This window comes from Epinephelus lanceolatus, chromosome 6 (genome assembly GCF_041903045.1).
Source record: "Epinephelus lanceolatus isolate andai-2023 chromosome 6, ASM4190304v1, whole genome shotgun sequence".
NCBI classification, from domain to species: domain Eukaryota; kingdom Metazoa; phylum Chordata; class Actinopteri; order Perciformes; family Serranidae; genus Epinephelus; species Epinephelus lanceolatus.
Genome location: NC_135739.1, coordinates 7,800,603 through 7,820,996, shown reverse-complemented (window position 1 = coordinate 7,820,996; position 20,394 = coordinate 7,800,603). Strand labels below are relative to the sequence as shown.

Genomic DNA, 20,394 nt, shown 5'->3' with positions numbered 1-20,394 from the left:
ATAGGCAAAAGGGGTTTTGGTGGGCCAAATGTAAAAAATAACATACAGTATTCATTATCATTTTTGTATAGAAGCATCTTTTGGACCCACAGATTTTCCATGGAGTTGCTTCAGTCTGCTCCTGATGACTTTGCAAGTTCAGTATATCCTCGTTGTCTCTTTGTTTATTCTTGGCAGCAGGAGTGAGAATGAATCTTTGGATCTGGTGTGAAATACTTTTGTGTCACTCAAAGTTGTTCCTGTGAAGATTTCAGAAGAAAGCTATCTGTATACTTTCTGTCTGAGCTCTTTTTTTTCTGTGTGCTACAGTATTTGCCGTAGTGGAAGAAGTTCAATATCACTGCAGGGGATGAGCGAGTGTGCCTGAGCTGGACTCTTCCCAACAACTTTCTCCTTCCATTTATTCAAGCAATAGACTCTCACTGCATTTCAGGATTAACACTATTACTCCTACGTGACTTTTTAGGAAGTGTTTCTTACCTCGTATCGTAGATGGCGTACAGCTTTTTGTTCCCATCAACAGCATTCCTGCAAATACAAAAGAAGGAGGAATTACTTTCTGTGTCCTGACTCTGACTTTTCCCATGTCCCAGCTGTAGACTTGTTTCTGACTCCACACTGTCAGGAGACAGAAGCACCAGAGGGCTTTCACCTCGAGTCCAAATTCATAAAGGTGCTGCTCTTTTAAAAACAACTCTTTGCACTTGGTCTTATCTTTTAACATTTAAAAGAAATCCAGCATTATAACTGACTCAGTTGTAAGTGGATTGGCCCTGATCCAGGTGGAGACGAATGCAGAATGATGAGATATACTGTAGAGTTCTAGTTGTGCTGCTGGCAGACATGTGTGACATATAGTCTCCTCCTGCAATCTGGACCATAAAAAAAAAAAAAAATCAGGACTCAGTTTTTTTCAGGTTTGTGTCCCACATAAGACAGGCCCACAATAGGCTGATCTATCAAAAAAAAACCATCAACAAGTCTTCCAACCCATATGACAACATGGGTTGTTTATTCCCACCCTCTAATGCGACCCACAGGAGCGTTTCCTAAATTACCACCCCTGCAGATGTGTTCTCGTACCCATACTACCATACTATTTCGTATGCCAGGAAAAATGGGCATGTCTCAATACACAGTATGTCAAATGCAGTACGCCAAAAAATACCACAATATTGGCAATATGCAAGCCAGCGTACTTTTCTGGCTGTTCTGACCCACAATCCTTTGGGACGTAGAAGATATGTCACATTGACTAAGCTGCAGACAGATGACAGTTTGTGCTACAGACTTTTATGAATACATTGGCAAGAGGGTCAAAGCTCAAGGTGCAATGTTAAGATGAAGTAGTATGTCCCTATTTTATGCATACTCACCGCAAAACATACTGAAAGTACAGAAAAAGTGTACGATTCAGTTTAGGTTAAATTAAGTGTGTTTGTTACATCACAGCATGAAGTTATATACTTAAAGTAATGTGAGACATGGCAGGACAACATCACATTGAATGTAGTGACTTTTTTACCAAAACAAAATCTCAAAACAAGCCACTGAGGGGCGAACAAGTGAACTTGTTCTATACACGTGTTCTGGGCTAATGATAAACCAGTGTCCAGTTAGACTCACAAGTCAGTCTTTAGACAATTTGCTTAACTAAAGACTGATGTCTTTCTCCCTGATTTTGTGTTTAGATGGGCGGATACAATTTCAGAGTGTAAAAAACTCCCTACATTGCAGAACCAATAGTAAATCTGCAGGGTGGTCCTTCGGTGGCTCGCTGAACTCTTGTGCTCGTAAACATAGTCCGACTGCGTTAAAAGTTTTAAACAAAGCCGCTGTACGTCCTTCATTTCCACAATCTTGTGGACTGAGCACACGTTTGATAAAACGGAGTTAAATCTCTCGGCATCCATTTTCACGCTCTCTGTGTGTGTGTTTCCTTGCGGACGAGAAAAGGGGGAGCGCACATTTCCGGGAGGGCGTGTCCTTTTCAAAAATGCAAGAGGCGTTGCTTTGTTGCCGGCCGTTTTCTCCGGTGTGTTAAACACACTTTAGAAAGGAGTGTTCCCAGACTATCAGAAGGCGGAGATCTCTGATTGTCTGGTGGCGAGACTAATGTCCAGTGCACTTTGTTTCTTTGGATTTGGCGCCCATTTGTACTCAATACAATATACACTTGCTCACCATAACAGAAGGGCGACAGCGTTGTCCATATGTAGTCATTATTCCATTCAGCAATTCAGTTATACACGCCAATACCTTCTACTTTTAAACATGCTTCCACAACACGGTCAAAAACTGTTTGCTTCCCCATTCCACACCTGATTCTCATTACCTGGAGCTTCACTATATGCCCTTCACACATGAAAGCTCCACTGTGTGTCCAGTTTAATAACTGCATGTGTATATCTATTTTTACCTTGTTTAGATAAGGATAGAATAAACAAACAAAACTATGGCTCCAGCATTAAGTACATAACATGACATTATGTCTGTATGCAAGTTAAAGTAATTCAACTTTGACTTATGCATTGGGACACAGTCTCCTGGGACAAAGCCCTGTGTTTGTTTGACCTGCTGGTCCACCTTACAGCCACTAGAGGCCGCCACCTTACAATAAACGTTAATATGAGTTGTAATAGGACCCGCAGACATGCTGCATTGTTTGTGCCCTCATGTGCAAGGCGCGCTCAAAAGCGAGAGCGAAGCCGTCATCGCCGCAAGTGCCTATTTCTATTATATATTATGTGCCTTATTTTTTTTACAAACTTGACACCTTTGCGAGTCACTTGTGGTCCATTCAGACCGCTGGGCTGCCACATGTCCCACTTATCTCAATAAGATTTTTCTAAGAAGACATTTTTGAAAGTGACTAGCTTTGTTAACAAATGCGAATCATCTGCTTCTCTGTGAACATTGTGTATTCATGTATGAATATGTACATCTCACTCATGACTTGCCGAGTGTTTTTCAGAACTTTTTTAAGTCTTCCCTCTAAGGACCTTTATCTCCCATATTGTCGAACTTCTCTTAATCAATATTCACTGAAATACAGAGGACCCTCTCTTTGGAACAACCTTCCTTCATCTCTACAATCATCATTGACATTATCGTTCAGAAAACTTTTGAACATCTTGTTGTAAATTGTACACCTTTAACAATTGTGTAGGACTTTTTAGTCTGGAACTCTCAATCAGTTGTGCAATCTTCGTATTTATCTTTTTCCTTTTATGCATGATTATTGTATATAATAGGGGAGGTGTCCTTATAAGCCATTTTGGCTTCTAACCTTTCCTGCACCATGTTTTAACTTTTAATTTCTTTTCTCTGTATTTCCCATGCATTCATTCAGTCATTTTCTGGACCCGCTTATCCTGTTGGGGATCACGGGGAGGCTGGAGGCTATCCCAGCTGACACAGGGCAAGAGGTGGGGTACACCTAAAGAGACAGACAACCATCACACCTACACCAGTTTAGAGTCACCAATTAACCTGCATGTCTTTGGACTGTGGGAGGAATCCGGAGCACCCAGAGAAAACCACGCTGACATTGGGAGAACATACAAACTCTGCACAGAGGGCCTCCTCCTGAATCCCCACCCTGGGTTCAAACCAGTGCTAACCACTGTACCACCATGCTGCCATTTTTTATACATGTATGTGCAAATAAATGAAACTAAACACACTTTTGCACCGCGTCCCGCCAGATGGGAACCACCGCTTTAATAAAACGAACATATTTTTTATTTTAGGTGTTATTCACAAACCCCATGAGTCATTTTTAGAGTGTCATTTATAACACTGCTAAAATTAAGGGAGGAATCACACTAAATTCCTTCAGTTAGTATATGAATTCAACTTTGCTGCAACATTAGACATTCAGAATACAGACAGTGTAATTTGCAGATAAAAAAATCATTGTAAGATTATTAAAGCTTTCAGGAGGGTTATGTTGTTGTGGAGATCCCTCTTATGGTTGTCATTGTTACTACTGTTAATTTTGTCCTTTTATTCTTTCCTTCTCTCTCTGTGTGTCTCCCCCTCCCTCCCCTATCTGTCTCCATCTCTCTCCTCAGCATCTCTCCTCCTCTCCTCCTCCTCTCACTGGCCACAGATCCTCCCGCTTCTCTGGCCGCACTGCTCGCTCGTTTCTTTAATTCGCACCAGAGTCTATTTGCATTGTACTTCGTCTTTGGATACACTATTGGATTTTCTGCAGAGCTTGCTGTGTGCTCGCGGCTCCTCGGAGACCAAACTAAAGGATGGTCAGTCAGCACAAGTGTTGGGAAGCCTTTACATTTTCGCTGCCAACCTTTTAATCGCTGTGGGGCGAAATAAAGCTCGCTGACAGTGGAATTAGTCCACAGCTTTTCTCTCTGTCTCTCCGTGTCTCTCGTGTCTCTGTCTCCCTCTCCAATATGCAGTCACTGTGCGCGGATGGAGGTGACGTTCTTCAGAATTGATGCCAAATACTAAACAGTGCAATCTGCGTGTGAGACATCTGCGGAGCTGGGAGAAGTTTGACTGCGCATCGTCTTGTGTGGTAAGATTTGGTAACTGCGGCTCAGCAGCGCCTGTGCAGCAGAGCGTTGTTATAGGCCAGCGTACAGTACGAGATTTAGTGGGACGTGTGGGCATTGGAGAAGAATAGGCTACTGTAGTCAGTGTGTACCCGAGGTGTGCTGCTGCTGCTGCTGCTGCTGCTGCTGGAGGAAGGGACCTGCACCGGGATAGACTTCTGAGCACGGTGGTGATGAAAGCTGGAGGAAGAGAGGTATTCACTTTGCCTCCTGCTGCTGGAGGGAAATCAGGCGGCTGGTAGGGATGTGTGTGAGTGCAGGAGTGAGTCGTGAATGAAGGGGATGCGGTGCAGGGTGCGTACAGTCACAGCAACACTGAGGAGATTCAGTTACTGTATGTGAAGAGTCCAGCTGCGGTGCAGGAAGGATTGCGGAATTACAGCTGTGCAGAGGTATTTCACACCTTCAGCTCTGACTGGATATCCAGTGGTGGGAATACAGCTCAGCTCAGCCCGCACCCTGTCAGAAGTCATCAACTTATAGAGAACATTAATTAGTGAGATGGAGCAGAGGCTCCTGCAGTGAGATGGTGGACTGGGAGAAGGTCCAGCACAGGCAGTAACACGCTGTTTGCAAGTCTGAGAGAGAGGAACTTTGTATTTTCATCTTTTTTTTTATTCTGACATGCTGCTAACATCTGTGCAGATGTTGTCTTATAGTGGTTTGGAAGGCAGATTGTGACTACATTTGGGTGCATGGAGATTGCTGCATTGGGTGTTGTGATACTGTCAGCACATTGCTGTGCTCCTGTGGTGTAGTGAAAACATTTGTGCACCTAAGAAAGATTAGCTGATCACTTTGTACACCCACATGCATGTAGTGAGGGTCGACTAGCTGCCAGTTAGGCTACAATGGTGTTTTACAATGAGATATATATGATATTTATTATTTAGTTTCCAGGGTGCAACAATGGAGGCTCTACAATGAATAATTCTAAAATTAAATTCTGTTTTAATTTGAGATAAAAGCAGCCAGTCAACAACCTTTTAAACAGGTGAGGATGTCTTGTTTCAGGAATGGGCGATGGAATGTGCTACAGCTTTGCAATGAGACGTCTGTGGGTCTGTGTCTTGCTTGTGAGCATCACCTGCCGTCTGAGGTAAGGAAGTGACTGGTGTAACTTTGCAGGGCAACATAAAGGCACATTTTGAAGAATCAGTGAACACACATTGTGTCTGTGTTATCTGCTCAAATGATTAAAATGTAAATTTTAAGTTACTGTTTTTATAAGTGAGTTAGATTATCTCTGTGTCTGTCTCTCTCACACATCCAGCCTCTCCCAGGATGTAACTGGAACTCCCAAAGAGGCTGAAATAAATGACAACATTACCATCTTCACACGCATCCTGGACGGGCTGCTGGATGGTTACGACTACAGACTCCGCCCTGGACTGGGAGGTAGGCCCACTGGATATACAAACCTCAACACCTCTGACATTTTGGTAATTAAAGCTGTCACACATACACTAGGTGAGAACTAAATATGTCATTATGAAAGTGTCCAGGGGGAGCCTCTCTTTTCTAATAACAACTACAGAAAGCTGTACTTGTGTTGTTCAGCCTCTGTATTGATAGCTCTGTATGAAAGCTTCCAGCCCTCCACTCCACGCAGAGAACAATGCTCCGCACCGCAACATCTGTCTCCTGCTCGTCCCAGACAAGGAAAAATGTGTCTATGTCCGTGGTGTCTTTGACAAAGAGGCATGATCAGCTGTTTACGTCTCCTCTAACTATGATTTAATGGCACTGTGAACACACGCTGAAGCAGACAGTGACGGTGTGACCTTGAGAAAGCCGTTTTTTCCTGTCATAAAACAGCAGCTCCATTGTTCTCAGTCGAGGCGGGCCAAAGTAAGAAACGACTGAAGTTCTCATCAGAAAGGACGGATGAAAAAGCAGCAAATCGGAAAATGTTTCTCCTCTGCTGTTCTGTGATTTCAGTGTGTTAGGAAACAGTACATTGTTTAGATCATTATAGTTTAACGCCGTTAAATAATTATGTATCATGAACTCTATTTGGCCCTACTGAAGTAAAAGTGTGGCACTTTAAGGTGAGTGTGTGCTGCTTACACTCTGTTTCTTATTGCGCTGGTCCTGCAGATGTTTGTCTCGAGGGCACTGAGCTGTTTTGATACCTTCAGGGTGTCAAGGCTGTTTAGGACATGCTGCATTCATCTGGAGAGTTCCAGTGATGCAAAATAGTTACAGCGAAATCAGCATTCTTTCTGAACAGATGAGGGGAGGTGGACTCTGTGTTTACATCAGTGATGCTCGCTGTCTAAAAATAGTCAAAGGTGATTTACATTGTTTCTCTGATGTTAAATTTTTTAATGTTAAGATGCCAACAATGTAGAGCGGTAAAGAGGTAATTGTTTTTTTTGCGTAGACCAAACCAGAAGTTAGCATCACCCTGGTTCCCTCGTCAAATAGCCAATGGGATTTTTCCATTTGATTTTGGATTATTGCAGAAAAATAAGCTCTGTGGCAAAGACAAGTCTGTGATACTTACATGATTTGTTCAGCAGGATAGTCTTCCCAAAAAAGGCTGACTTTATATGATACGATACGCTACGATGCAATACGATACGATACGATACGATATGATACGCTATATACGCTTTATTGTCCCCGCATGGAAATTCGTCTTGGACTAAGAAGCTGCACAAGTATTGCTGCCTTCCGATATAAATCCAGAAGAAATGAAAAGCATACGCCATAAAAAATACATAAAAACACACACTACACATAACTGTGTTGCACATCAGCCACTCATGTATTGCACAACACCAGCAAACAACAGAGCACCATGGGTAAAGTTGCATGACTTCAATATCCCCACCACTAACCTTCCAACTTAACTATAATTGGAAAATACTGTGACTTGATAAATCTACAAGTCGAAAAGTTGAAGTTAGTTTAGTTTGCAAGAGCGTGACAATAACACAAAGAGACTGTAACGGACTAGTGAGGAGATGAGTTCACATGTTTAATGTCCTGGACAACCTCTGTAGTCTTATTTAGACACCAAGAATCTTCACAATTCACTGGTGGAGTATTTACTGATGTATTTGATGTCAAAGAACTCTCTCTCTCTTCACCTTGTGTTAACTACAGAAATTATTTTTAGGCATCTTACAAAAACCCGTTCAGAAAACCTGTCGACTTCGAGATGAGAGAACCGGGAGTGCTAAGATGCTAACTCATGTCCGGGTTTTAACACTCATTCCTGCAGCACGCTATTCATGCCCAGAGAATTCACCTAGGAATGCACTACTGGTTTTGTTTTGTTGGGTTTGTCTCATGTAGCATAAATGGACTACAACTGCATTTCACTGTGCCACTGTGTTGTACAGTGACAATAAATAAACCCTGACCATACAGAATGTCTTATGGGCCCTTAAAAATTTCCAGTGTGTACTTCATGTACCGAGGATTATTAAACAAATGATCTTTTTATATTCAAGAAGATCGTCTTAAAAAGAAGACCCAAAGTTTTATGTTGTTTTACTCAAGCATAAAGAATGCCTTTTAAGCCTTCACCAAACAACATGAGTTTGACATTTTTCGGGGCAACTCAAGTTTAGTAAGTCACAGAGCCCACATGGTAGATCTGCACTGGCCAGTAAAAGTGTCATGCAGCATGCACTACAGAAGATACTGCAACAAGCTATGAGCATTGGGGAATGTGGTTTATTATTCTTCCCTCTGTCATGTCACAGAAAACAAAAACCTGCATTAGACCTTCATATTTATGATAATGCTTATTATGCTGATCTTTCCTTTTCATCCTTACAGAGAAGGTGACGGAAATCAAAACCAACATCTTCGTCACCAGCTTCGGTCCAGTCTCTGACACTGAGATGGTAAGACACACTTTATTTAAGTTACATTCTCGACTTATACCAAATATTTTATATTAAAAACCAGCCAAAATATGGCAGGATTTTTTTCACATAATACATTGAAATAAACAGAATTTCCTTTCATCATGTCAGTCACAATAGAAATATGTTGTATGTAAACTGATTGTCTGACTCAGGGACATATTGGTCTAAATCAGTCCATCAGCATTGCTGATAATTCTAAATGAGCGTTCATTAATATGTTTTACACCAAGGTGGCTCTCTGCATTTTGTACTTAAACTCTGCAGCAAACAAATCTGTCTATGCAATATTAAATTCTCTAACCAGCCCAGCTAGAGAGGCTCCAGACGAGCCACTGCAGTTGAAGTTTGGCAAAATGTAGAGGAAAAGGCGCCAGGCTGGAGACATGTGACGCACATTTTTGTTGACAAAATGTTAAAACATGTTAAAACAGGCTGCACAGTTTGTATAATCAGAGAATATAAGAATCAGTTTAGTCCTACAGCAATGATAAATGAACATTAAATTGTAAAAAAAAAAAACCTCATTCATAACCATATAATTTTTTTCAAAGAATGGCACGCAGCTCTGGGGCCACAGGTTGTCGACCCCTGGACTGACCTAAACCTATTAAAACAAGAACATTACATTTTGAAACTTTAAAGTACGTCCACATTCAGTGCATATCATGGCTGATTCTACCTCACTGGCATCCTGAGCTTTTATTATTTACCAATAACAATAACATTTATTCATTAATTATCTATCTTATTCAGAGTATTAACAAAATCATTTGTGTTTGAAACAACTCTACATCAGCAGTACTAAGCATGTGGAAGGTGCAGTCGGGTGTGGCGTACTGTGTGTACGTCTTTCCTCTTTGAAAGAGGCTCCGTGTTTACCAGTGGTTCCCAACCTTGTCTTTAACATGAACCCCCCTCAGGTACCCCTCCATCAGCACCACCCCTCAGTTCCAAATGTGTTTATGTGAGTTTATCATTAACTGGATATTGTGTACAACTATTCACAATGTTGTTACAGTATAAATTCACACAGTTAAACTGCAGTATTTAGGTTAGTTTGGTCAAGTTTGCGTTTCTACTACTGGTGGCAGAAGCTGGACGTTCCATTACTTTTAGCTTCCTACTTCAACTGCATATTCATTACTTTTAGTTAGCTAACTGATGAAGTGTATATTAATTTATCTTAACTATTTTTTATGTATTTACACATTACTTTTAGCTAACTGTTTATAACTTATGTGTGACTTATCTGCTCACTTGCCATGTTACATTCAATTAAATAAAACACAAAAAACATACCTGACAGCAAGAGGTAAAAACAGAATTCTCCGTCAGTTACAACCATATTAACTCAAGTCCCTACACGAATTAAGTGACAGAGGAAAACATCAAAATTACTATGAGAGCAATGTTGCTTATCTCTCCCATGGAGCACAACAGCAAAAGGGGAGAGGTAAGGCGGGAGACCACCCCTCTATAGGTGGGGTACTCCCAAAGGTGAACGTAGGGGTACAGAAACTGAGCACCATGACCCACCAGTTGGGAACCACTGCGCTATGGTACAAGTATCCCCAGTTGGTAATCATTGTGTACACAAAAAGCTTTGCAGCGTTTATGATATTACTCCCCATATACATGTACAGTATCTAATGGGCTAATTCATTAATGTGTTTTTCAGTTTTAACGTGTATTTTTTCCTGCAGGAGTACACTATTGACGTGTTCTTCCGTCAAAGCTGGAAAGATGAGAGACTTTGCTTCAAAGGCCCGATGGAGATGCTCCCCCTGAATAACCTCCTGGCCAGCAACATCTGGACTCCGGACACCTTCTTCCTCAACGGGAAGAAATCCATCGCACACAATATGACAACACCCAACAAGCTCCTGCGGCTGAAAGACGACGGCACTCTGCTGTACACCATGAGGTAAGCTCTCCCACGGCTGACCTTTAATCCTGCTCTGGACCACAGTGGGGTAAACATTTCTTTTCCAATCAGTCTAACAACTAAAACACGGAATCATAAGAGCGGGCGAGTGCAGCGCAGAAATGTTGTGTAATCCAATTAGAGATGACTAAAACATCCATCAGCCTGTAATACTTCTTTGGTAATGGTTTTTAAGACCCCTGCTGCACTCATGCAGCCCACACACTCATACTACATGTCTCGCTGGTGCACTGATGCGTCATCATGTTGTCCTCAGTCTGTATACTGGAGGTCAGAGCAAGTTGAAATGTTTGCATTGACCCAGTACTCTGACACAGAGAGCCCTGTGTTTCACTCCTCCATCAATAACTGTGTCACCACGTCACAGAAACCCTCACTTTAACAGGGAGACAGCCTTTTACTGCTCTAACACTGCATTTAAATGCTGTGTATGAGCTGCTGTGGAGGTGTAAGGAACATATTGTTTGCAGTTTCTGATACTTAAAATTAGTGGTGGAATGTAACTAAATAACTTTATGGCACTTCTCAAGCCACGTCCTACTAATACTCTGCTGTAGTTCAAGGGGAAACATTGTACTTTTACTTCACAACATTTACCTGACGGCTTTAGTTACAAGTTACTTTTCAGATTGAAGGAACAGTGAAACCCATAAAATGAAAAACAAAACAAAACTGATTTTTCCTCTCACCTGTCATGCTATTTGTCAGGCTAGATTTTTTTTGGTGTGAGTTGCTGAGTGTTGGAGATATCGCCTATAGAGATGTCTGCCTTAACAAGATGGCGCTCAGCTTGTGGTGCTCAAAACACGTTTGAAAAACTCAACATCAATGTCTCTTTCCAGAAATTATGACCCAGTTACTCAAGATAATGCACAGACCTTGCTGTGAGCAGTTTCATGTAGGAACTATTTTCTTTCTGCCAAATCACACCCTCACCGCGCAGAAGGAAGAGTGCATCTACTGCTAGCTCACCTAGCACAACTGAGCTAGCTAATGTTACAGCTCAGCCGAGGAGGACGCCATTAATGTTTACATCTGTCACAAGCTCAAGCTCTTTTCCATCGGTCTGTGCGATGATACAGTTGGCAGGTGTAGTTCGGTAGGAAGAAAATAGTTCCTACATGAAACTGCTCACAACAAGCTCTGTGGATTATCTTGAGTAACCAGGACATGATTTCTGGACAGAGACATCGCTGTTGAGTTTTTCAGAAGGCAGATATCTCTTCGGCCGATATCTCCAATGGGTGTGAAGTGTCCCTTTACATGTTTTGCACCCAGAACATATGAAGATGTTCAAATAGAGCTGAAACGAGTCGTCAGTTAATAGACAAACTGACAACTGATAGAAAATTAATTATTAAAGGCAACTATTGTAATAATATTTTAGTTGGTTTTCACGCAAAAAAGCCAAACATTTCATGGTTTCAGCATCTGAAATGTGAGGGTTTCTTTTAAACCATTTTAGTAATTTAATTATTTTTAAAATTATTTTTGGGCTGTGGGTAATTAGTAATAAATAATTATATTATTAATTTCAATTTATTATTATTTGTTTTATCTTTTATTACTGTTTTACTATTTATTTTTTGCACTTTCAGCTCAAAACAGATGCTACAGAGTATTTCAAAAGACAATTACAGCAGATACAAAAGGTGTTTGTTTAAACAGAACATCACATACATACCAACAACAGTGTAGGAATCAATTTCGACACCATTTTTCTCAATTTTTACAATTTTACAAACCAATCAGTGGATTTAATGGTGAAAATATAATGAAAATGATAAAAATGAGCTCCACCTCAACCAGCTGCAACAGTTAAATACTGATTTTACATTAATGCATGAGTCATAATAACCTAATAAGATAATATGTAATAGTTCAACAGTCACAGGGGACGTTGTTCTACATTAAGTACTTTAAATACTTTAAGTACTTTTACTTGTTACAGAGTATTTTTACACTGTGGCATGAGTGCATTTACTTAAGGAGCTGAATACTTCCTCTACCACTGCTCTAAAATCACTTAAGGGTTGACATGTAATTTTTGTTCCAGTCATATCATACTAATCCATTTATGATCTGATTTATGGACGATTTTTAAGAGCAACACATCGCAGTCCACACTGCAGAGAGAGATATTATATCCGAGATAGAAACGTCTCATATGTCATCGTCTTATCAGGACATAAATCCTCCGGATCAAATATTAACACAGGAAGTTGTAGGAAATGGACGTGGGTGCATGTCAGAAATGACTATTGATCCGCTGAACTTTTTAAAATTGCTGTGAATCTGCGGCACATTTTCAAACACTGCAGACCATTAGAAATGGGATCACGTTGGGCCATTAATGTGTTTGTGTTCTGGGAACAAGGTTATTAGAGAAACATTTTATGCATGCATTACTCTCCTACACTGCTTGTTCACAGAACAAGTAGTGTGTGCAGTGGTCTCACTGCTGCACCATTTAAATACCTCTTACAGGGAAAAGAAAGTTTGGATCCAGATGGTGCCGCCTCACAGTACAGAACATATTTACTATTGATCACAATCATTTCTTATTAATCTAAAATATGAAATGTACCTGTGTGAAATGACAGTCATCGCAGCAGTTAAGCTTTCTTGTTTCAGTTTGTGATTCATCTTTTAGTCTGCACTGTTCTTATTGGTCATTATGACATATCAGAGCTCTGCAAAGCTACACTCACCTGGATATCATCTTGTGGTTCTGCATTTTGATAATAACACACTTTATGTTTGTGATTCATCTGTAATAAACACTCATATTCATATTTAAAACAAAACTACTGTAACACTAAAGACACTTTCTTAGACTGCAGTCATTGATAATTTGCTCTTATTCATTATTAATTTATCAGCTGATTATTTTTTTGTATAATTTCCCCAAAAAATTCAAATTGCTTGTTTTATTAAGCCAACCATTCAAATCCCAAGGACATCTAGCAAAAGCAGCAAATCCTCACAACTCAGGAGCACGGCAATTATTAGGGATGCACGATGATTCCGTATCAGCCCATATTGGCTTTAAAATGAACTATCAGAATCGTTAATTCCACTACAGCAGGGACTTGATGATCACTAAAATTAGTTGGGGAAAAAAGTGGGTATTGGATATTGTCAAAAAATCCAATATTGTGCATCACTAGTTATTAAAGATAACTAAAACTAAACTTAAAAACTAAAACTAGGTGTGGAAAAAACATTTTAGTTAACTGAATTAAATATAAAGTCTGAAATGAAATTATATTGGGTACTTCCAAAACTAAACCCTGTCATGTGTGATATATATTACGACCTCAGTCAAGATTTTTTTCATTTGTGTTTTTATTCCTCTATAACCATGAAAAAACTTGAGATGTTAATTTTTTTCAACTGAAGAATATAAACCAATTTAAAGATATATATCAAGTGAAACTATAAGAACATGATTTAATGCTGTTAAACTAGTGTCACATAGTTGAACATATTCTGATATGTTCAGTGCCATGCAGAAACGTTGAACTTGACACCTCAGCCTCTCCTCTCTCTTTCTACACCTCCCCTCTGCTCCCCTCCCTCATTCAACTCCTTCCTCTTCACTCCTCAGCCCCCTACACTTCTCCTCCTATTGGATTATATCATTTTTTCAATGAACATTTTCTGCAAAAATAGCAAAAATATTGTCAAAATATTGTTTCTCTTACTAAAACTGCACATTTCCCTCTGATAATATAAATAAAAAAGTCACTGCAGATGAAGTTTTGTCAAGAACAACAACAATATAGCCAGCAATGCATGTTGTCCAGTTTAGCGGACAGAGGATTAATTGTAATTACCACATAAAATTGAAATTTTAACAACTATATTACTCCTTAGATGTTACTTAATGTTACCAGATTTTATTCACCTGCCAGAGTCTGCTGATATAGAAGGATTGGCAAGATATTCTTGAGCTGCACAACATTTCTTGTGTTTTGTCGGCCATCTTGGTTTTGAGAGATTTGTGTTGCAGTGACAACACCTGGCCAGTGGGTGGCAGTGTATGGCATGACGCACCAGGGTCCACTGTAGTGACTTAAATGCAACTACAGCATCAAAACCCAGCATATACAAGAAAATGGCTTTTAAATAGCTGTCCACCGCAGTGACCAGTATATGTGAAAGGGTTAAAAAAATAAATCAGGAAATGTCTGAGTGTTAATCTGACAATTTGGTCACATTTGTAAACACAACAAGCAGGAGGAAGCAGTGGTGCACATGTTTAATGCAACTGGGTTTCTTATACAAAATGCTGTGTTTGCATTGTAGTGCCTGTTCTGAACTTGTTAAACTTTGCCCTTGACAAAAGCTAACCCACTCTGGAAACTAACTAAACTAAACTGAACTGAACCATTTTTTAAAAAATAAAATGAAAATAAAAACTAATGAAAAATACAGAAACATAATGACTCTGCTAAGAAGCTGGAATCAGAAAACTTTTGGCATTTTCGCTTGAGGAATTAAAAAAAAAAAGTTTTCGATGATTAAAATTTTTTGTCAATCAGCATGTGAATTCATCAATTATTAATGAACTTAAACTTTCTGATTGAAACATGCAACATGCTCTTTAATGGGGAATTAAGATAAATAAAAGAGCAACACTTTGTTTGCGATACACACACACACACACACACACACACACACACAGAGTATAATCCATATCTAGAGAATGACAGTCTCATTTTATTTCTATGTTGAATCTCACTTCCTGTTAAGCTTGGCGTAATATTCCACTACAGAGTGATGTATGCAGTAACATATAGACCCACTGAACAGGCCAGTGAGCCAAGACCGATTATTATACAGTATGATATTATGCTCTGTAATAACTACACTCACTATGAGGCAATAAATTCCAGACTCATCGGTTTTATTTTATTCCTTTGCTCACTGTTGACATCACAGAGGCTGCTGTGTGCTTTGTATGTTGATGTGGGGCAGCAGCTGAGGCAGCATGTGACCTTTAATATCCTAATATCCTCTGTGGTCAACTCAAATCTTATGTATGCATCGTATTAGTATGATATAGTATTAGTTATTATGTTTGGTGGTGGATGTGCTCAAATCATACTGAAGTAAAAGTAGTCACATTATCAATATATAAAATATCATACTATAAAAAGTGAAAATTATGCAAAATCAAACTTAAGCAAAAGTGCATACAGATTATAAGAAAAAATGTTAAGTATCAAAAGTGAAAGTACGTATTATGCACAACTACTCAAAGTGGTGTCCTGTTATAGTGGAATATAATATTATATAATTTAATTATTATCATTGATGCATTTTAATGTCATAGTGGCTCAATGTGAAGCTATTTGAGCTGTTTTACATTCACTACTGGGTGGTCGCTCCCCCTTTAGTTCACACTGTTCAAAATGATCTTACTTCACACTCTGCGACAGCATCGTATAGAAGTTTGGTCCAACTCTGCACTGATGCTGTATGATGTTGTCTCAGGGTCGTAGCTACAGACAGAGGGCAGCAGGGCATTTACTGTAAGGGCTCCACAGTGGTGGAAGAAAACTCGCAAAACTAATTTTTATAAACTGGCGTTTGATTAGACTTTTTGTGTGTGTGTGTGTGTGTGTGTGTGTGTGTGTGTGTGTGTGCGCGTGCGTGTCTTTGTTTGTTTGCTTTACACTTTCATCAATATGCTTATCCTTATTGTCTCTTTTATTTGTTTCAGTTTTTAGCTACATTGAACTTACTCCAGTCTTGTAATTGCACTGTATGTATATATGTATATATATATATATATATATATATATATATATATGGGTGCTTATAGTGCATGTCTTATACAGTAACAGCAAATGTCTAATAAATAAATAAATAAATTAATGAATTAAAACAAATTAGAAATAATTTTAAAAAAGGAAAAACGTGAAAAATATTTGGTTTCACAGTTTGAGTTTGTAATGGCTATAATAATTAAATTAATAATAAATAATAAAAAAATAATAAAAATTTATGACCTTTTCTAACATAAACAGTGTCACTCAGTGTTAGCAAATCAAAATTATGTAAATATATATATATATATATATATATATATATATATATATATATATATATATATATATATATATATATATATATATGTATAGGTAAAACAATAATTTAATAGTAATTCTTAAAAAAAAATCAAATCTATATTCCTCCATAAATACGCACCATAATCTACTCTGATTTACAATCAGCTGATGCTCTCAGACACACAAAAAGTGTGCACCGTGCACATGGTGTCTGATTCACTTCTAGATACGTCCACACCAGTGATGTACTCCAAGTAGCTCCACTTCTCCACATATTTCTCAGAACTGAAAGTGATTTGTTCATATGATGCAACTTTTGCCACTTCTGTGCACCATTCTTTAACAGAGGGCTTTGTTGAGGGATTTTTCAGTTACAGCAATACATCATATTTTATGATATAACTATGTCTATGACATGTATGATCAATGAAAATCACATTTAACTACAGCTGTAAAATAAATGTTGGGGAGGAAAGCGTGTAATATTTCCTTTTGAATTGTAGCACAGTAGAGGTAGACAGTAGCTTCTAGTATTAGGGTTTGATATTGAGTGTATCAAACTGTAACAGTTGGGTAAACTTTTAAAATGTCTTTAAATCGGTGCCATCAAGTGGTAGCACTGTGGACAGACACAGCAGCTCGGCTTTTATAAGAGTGTCCAGCAGAGGGCAGCATTACATAAGGCTGTGCTCTCACTGTCCCCTGTGCCGACCGGCAGTGTTCCTACATTATATTCACCAGATGAGCTCATTTGTTTTGTTTCCAATAAAGCTGCAGTCATGCTTTATTGCGTCTCCACAGACAGGTGGCGCCGCACTCCATGAAATAATCCTCACCTGGTTTCTTTAATAATTCTCGAGCTCATTGTTGCACACACAGCTGCATCATTCTAACTGGGTAGATATGATCAGGGGTCCCTCTGCTGGCTCAGCTGCTTATTGCTACTGTGCTGTTAACTGTGTGAGACACACTAATGAAGACAGACTGTTTTCACTGGTTAATGCCTGTACACAAAATTAAGCACAACTCAGATGAAACAATTATTCATAATAAGTGTTCATTTGTGATAATGGTGATGATGATGATGATGATGATGATGATGTCTCATCTTACAGCCAATTTACTCCCTGACTTTGACTTCTCCTTTCAGACTGACTATATCAGCAGAATGCCCCATGCAGCTGGAGGACTTCCCCATGGACGCCCATGCTTGTCCCCTTAAGTTTGGAAGCTGTGAGTAAACACGCCTTTAAGCAAACGCACACAGTGAGTAGCAGCGTTAAATAATGCAGGTAAAGGTGTAAATGTTTCATGTCTGCAACCTGGGCACCAGTGACACAGTAAAAGTGTTACCAAACCTTTCCTAAAATACACGAGGTCACCGGTGAGAAAAGTGGCGTGTACTTGCAGTTTTGACATGACATCCGTTTCAGTGTCTGTACCCATGCAGGGGATACAGGGATGGATGTACCGGGGTGTGTTTGACAGCCCGTGTCCCTCAGGTGTGAAGCTATTGTTGCGGCGGCGCAGGATATAGCCATGTAGACACTGACACACTGCTCCTGATTAAGCCATTAATCAACATGTCAGAGCTGCTCTCCTGCATCCTTCACTGCCTCGCCTACGTTTAATGGGAAATATTTGAAACACACAGAGTGGAAGCAGCCATAGGCACACACACACACACACACACAAAGCTATATTTACCACCAAGGTAACCTTTAAAAACTCAATCCCACACCTTGTGTCCAGGTTTCCCCATGACTTCTAAGCTAGTTAGGTCGCCTCACACAGCTCCAGTGCTGCAAATATATCTGGGGATCTCCTGTCATGTAAGCTTAAGATTAGCATTTGAGGTCTTCCCTGCCGCTGACGTATTGAGGGTAATCTCGAGCCTCGACACTCTCCAGGCTCAGGGACAGAGCCGCAGTATGCTTCGTGCTCGGTGTCATTTAGCCACGCCCACGCCCGCTTTGGCTACCTCAACCTCCAGCTGAGCCCGGGGATGGGGATAATCAGAGCGACTCACTGAGACTGCCTTGGCTTGTGCACTTGATGGCAAGTGATCTGATGTCGATTAGCTTCTCAGCGAGCCCGGAAAGTCAAAACCTTCTTGAATTAATTATGCAAAGTTTAAATACAGCGGCCTTTACCTGCCGCCCTGCAGATTCAGTGTAACTGAGATTACAGGTGACTGAGACACTTAAAGGTCCAGTGTGCAGGATTCAGGGAGATATATTGGAGTATAATACAATGAGTGTGTTTTCTTTAGTGTGTAATGACCTGGAAATAAGAATCATTGTGTTTTTGTTACCTTAAAATGAGCTGTTTATATCTACACAGGGAGCAGGTCCTCATCTACAGAGACAGCATGTTGCACTGCCATGTTTCTACAGTAGCCCAGAATAGACAATACAAACTCTAGATAGGGCCATTTACGTTTTTGAGTCGGCCACTGTAGTGAGCAGCCCCTCTGCGATGAGCCGAACAACCTTGGAAAACACAATTTTTTGATGTGAAACTACTTTATTCAGTGTTTTAATCACTTGATCTGTTTGTTTTGGAGAGGAAGAAACCTCTTCAGATATTTCGGCTCCCGGTAAAAACCTCCTGAACAATGAACACTGAAGGAATCCTAAGTGGGAGTTCACGCTTGGTGTATGTGAGGAGTTTCAGCTGGTTGCAATCTGAAGTCGTCACCCCAACATGCCACTAAATCGTACACGCTTACTTTAAATTGATTTCACTTCAATTCACTTTATTTATCCCTACAAAGGCAATAGTGCAGTATTGTATATAGCAGTATAATATAGGGATGTGACAATATATAATAGATGTATAATCATGAATATCATGTCCAGCAGCACCCAAAGAGATGTCTGGGCGACCAAGAATAAAAGAGACTCTGCTGCACAAACACCAACTTTAAAAAAAACGCCAAAGATCTTAATTAGTATTGGCACGTTTCATTTCAAAAGATATGACGCCATTTTAAATAGATGAAAACCTGTCCTTTAAAGAAAGGTTTTTCTATAAAAGGGATGTTTACTAAAAAAGATGTGTGTCCTCTCTTTGATGCTATCAAAACATTTGTTCACAAAATGTTTGGTTCAGTGATTCCAGGATGTTTTAATGCTGCATTCACATGGAATCACGGGAGACAGCAGATGGATGACACTCAGTACGTTTACATGGACAGTTTAATTCCACTTTCATTCGGAATGAAAGGCCATTCTGATTGAAAGTGGTCATTTCAATTGAAAATTAAATCTGATTAAAGGCGGTGGTTTATTCCGTTTGTCATTCGGAATGAAAGAATTTTGCGTGCATGTAAGTTCATTCCGGTCTTTCTGCGCATGCTCGTTTCCTTGCCCTTCTGGCGCGATAAAGTATATAGCGCGCATAGCAACGGGCTGAGATAGAGCAGTCGGACTTGTTGCACTCACCGGTTTCCATACGCTAAAGCACGGTCTTCTGTCTCCCTTCTCCTCCTCAACAGACGAAGCATTAGCAGAACAAGGTTGTTGTCGTACTGCTGCTTCAAGAATATAAGCAAAACAAGCCCAAAAAAGGCACTAAGAACGGCGACGTCAAGCATCTTGTTATCCGGAGCGAGGACTACAGTGTTTTCTTCCGGTAAACGTAAACACGTAACATCCGCCCCGCCCCCTGTCCAATCAGAAACCTTCCCTGCCCCAAACCTTGCACAGACCTGAATAAAGGCGATTAAACTGATCTCCCATGTAAACGCTCATTCGGAATGAATATTTCCCATGTAAACTACCTGGAAAGACTTTAATTCAGAATGATTTCATTCAGATTTATTTCATTCTGAATGAGAAGCCATCATGTAACCACACCCAGTGTCTCGACAGCACGGGAAAAACAAACCAACAAGCCAC

At 39.8% G+C, this 20,394-nt stretch overlaps 2 protein-coding genes across 6 annotated transcripts in view; one reads left to right on the top strand and one right to left on the bottom strand.

The window, feature by feature from the left end:
- The window catches only part of gabra5 (gamma-aminobutyric acid type A receptor subunit alpha5), a 57,909-nt gene that overhangs the window by 4,374 nt on the left and 33,141 nt on the right, over nucleotides 1–20,394 (top strand). Inside the window, exons 2-8 of one of the 4 annotated variants that reach the window (XM_078168561.1) lie at nucleotides 3,353–3,428; nucleotides 4,077–4,543; nucleotides 5,595–5,679; nucleotides 5,854–5,978; nucleotides 8,376–8,443; nucleotides 10,171–10,391; nucleotides 17,643–17,725. In XM_078168561.1, coding sequence (XP_078024687.1) covers nucleotides 5,597–5,679; nucleotides 5,854–5,978; nucleotides 8,376–8,443; nucleotides 10,171–10,391; nucleotides 17,643–17,725 — 580 coding nt within the window. In that variant the 5' untranslated portion in view covers nucleotides 3,353–3,428; nucleotides 4,077–4,543; nucleotides 5,595–5,596. The other 3 variants (XM_078168562.1, XM_033621443.2, XM_033621445.2) reach the window with 3 other exon arrangements.
- The window catches only part of gabrb3 (gamma-aminobutyric acid type A receptor subunit beta3), a 100,173-nt gene that overhangs the window by 62,415 nt on the left and 17,364 nt on the right, over nucleotides 1–20,394 (bottom strand). For both annotated transcript variants that reach the window (XM_033621440.2, XM_078168559.1), the window contains exon 2: nucleotides 481–528. In XM_033621440.2, coding sequence (XP_033477331.2) covers nucleotides 481–528 — 48 coding nt within the window. The remainder of the gene's footprint in view (nucleotides 1–480; nucleotides 529–20,394) is intronic.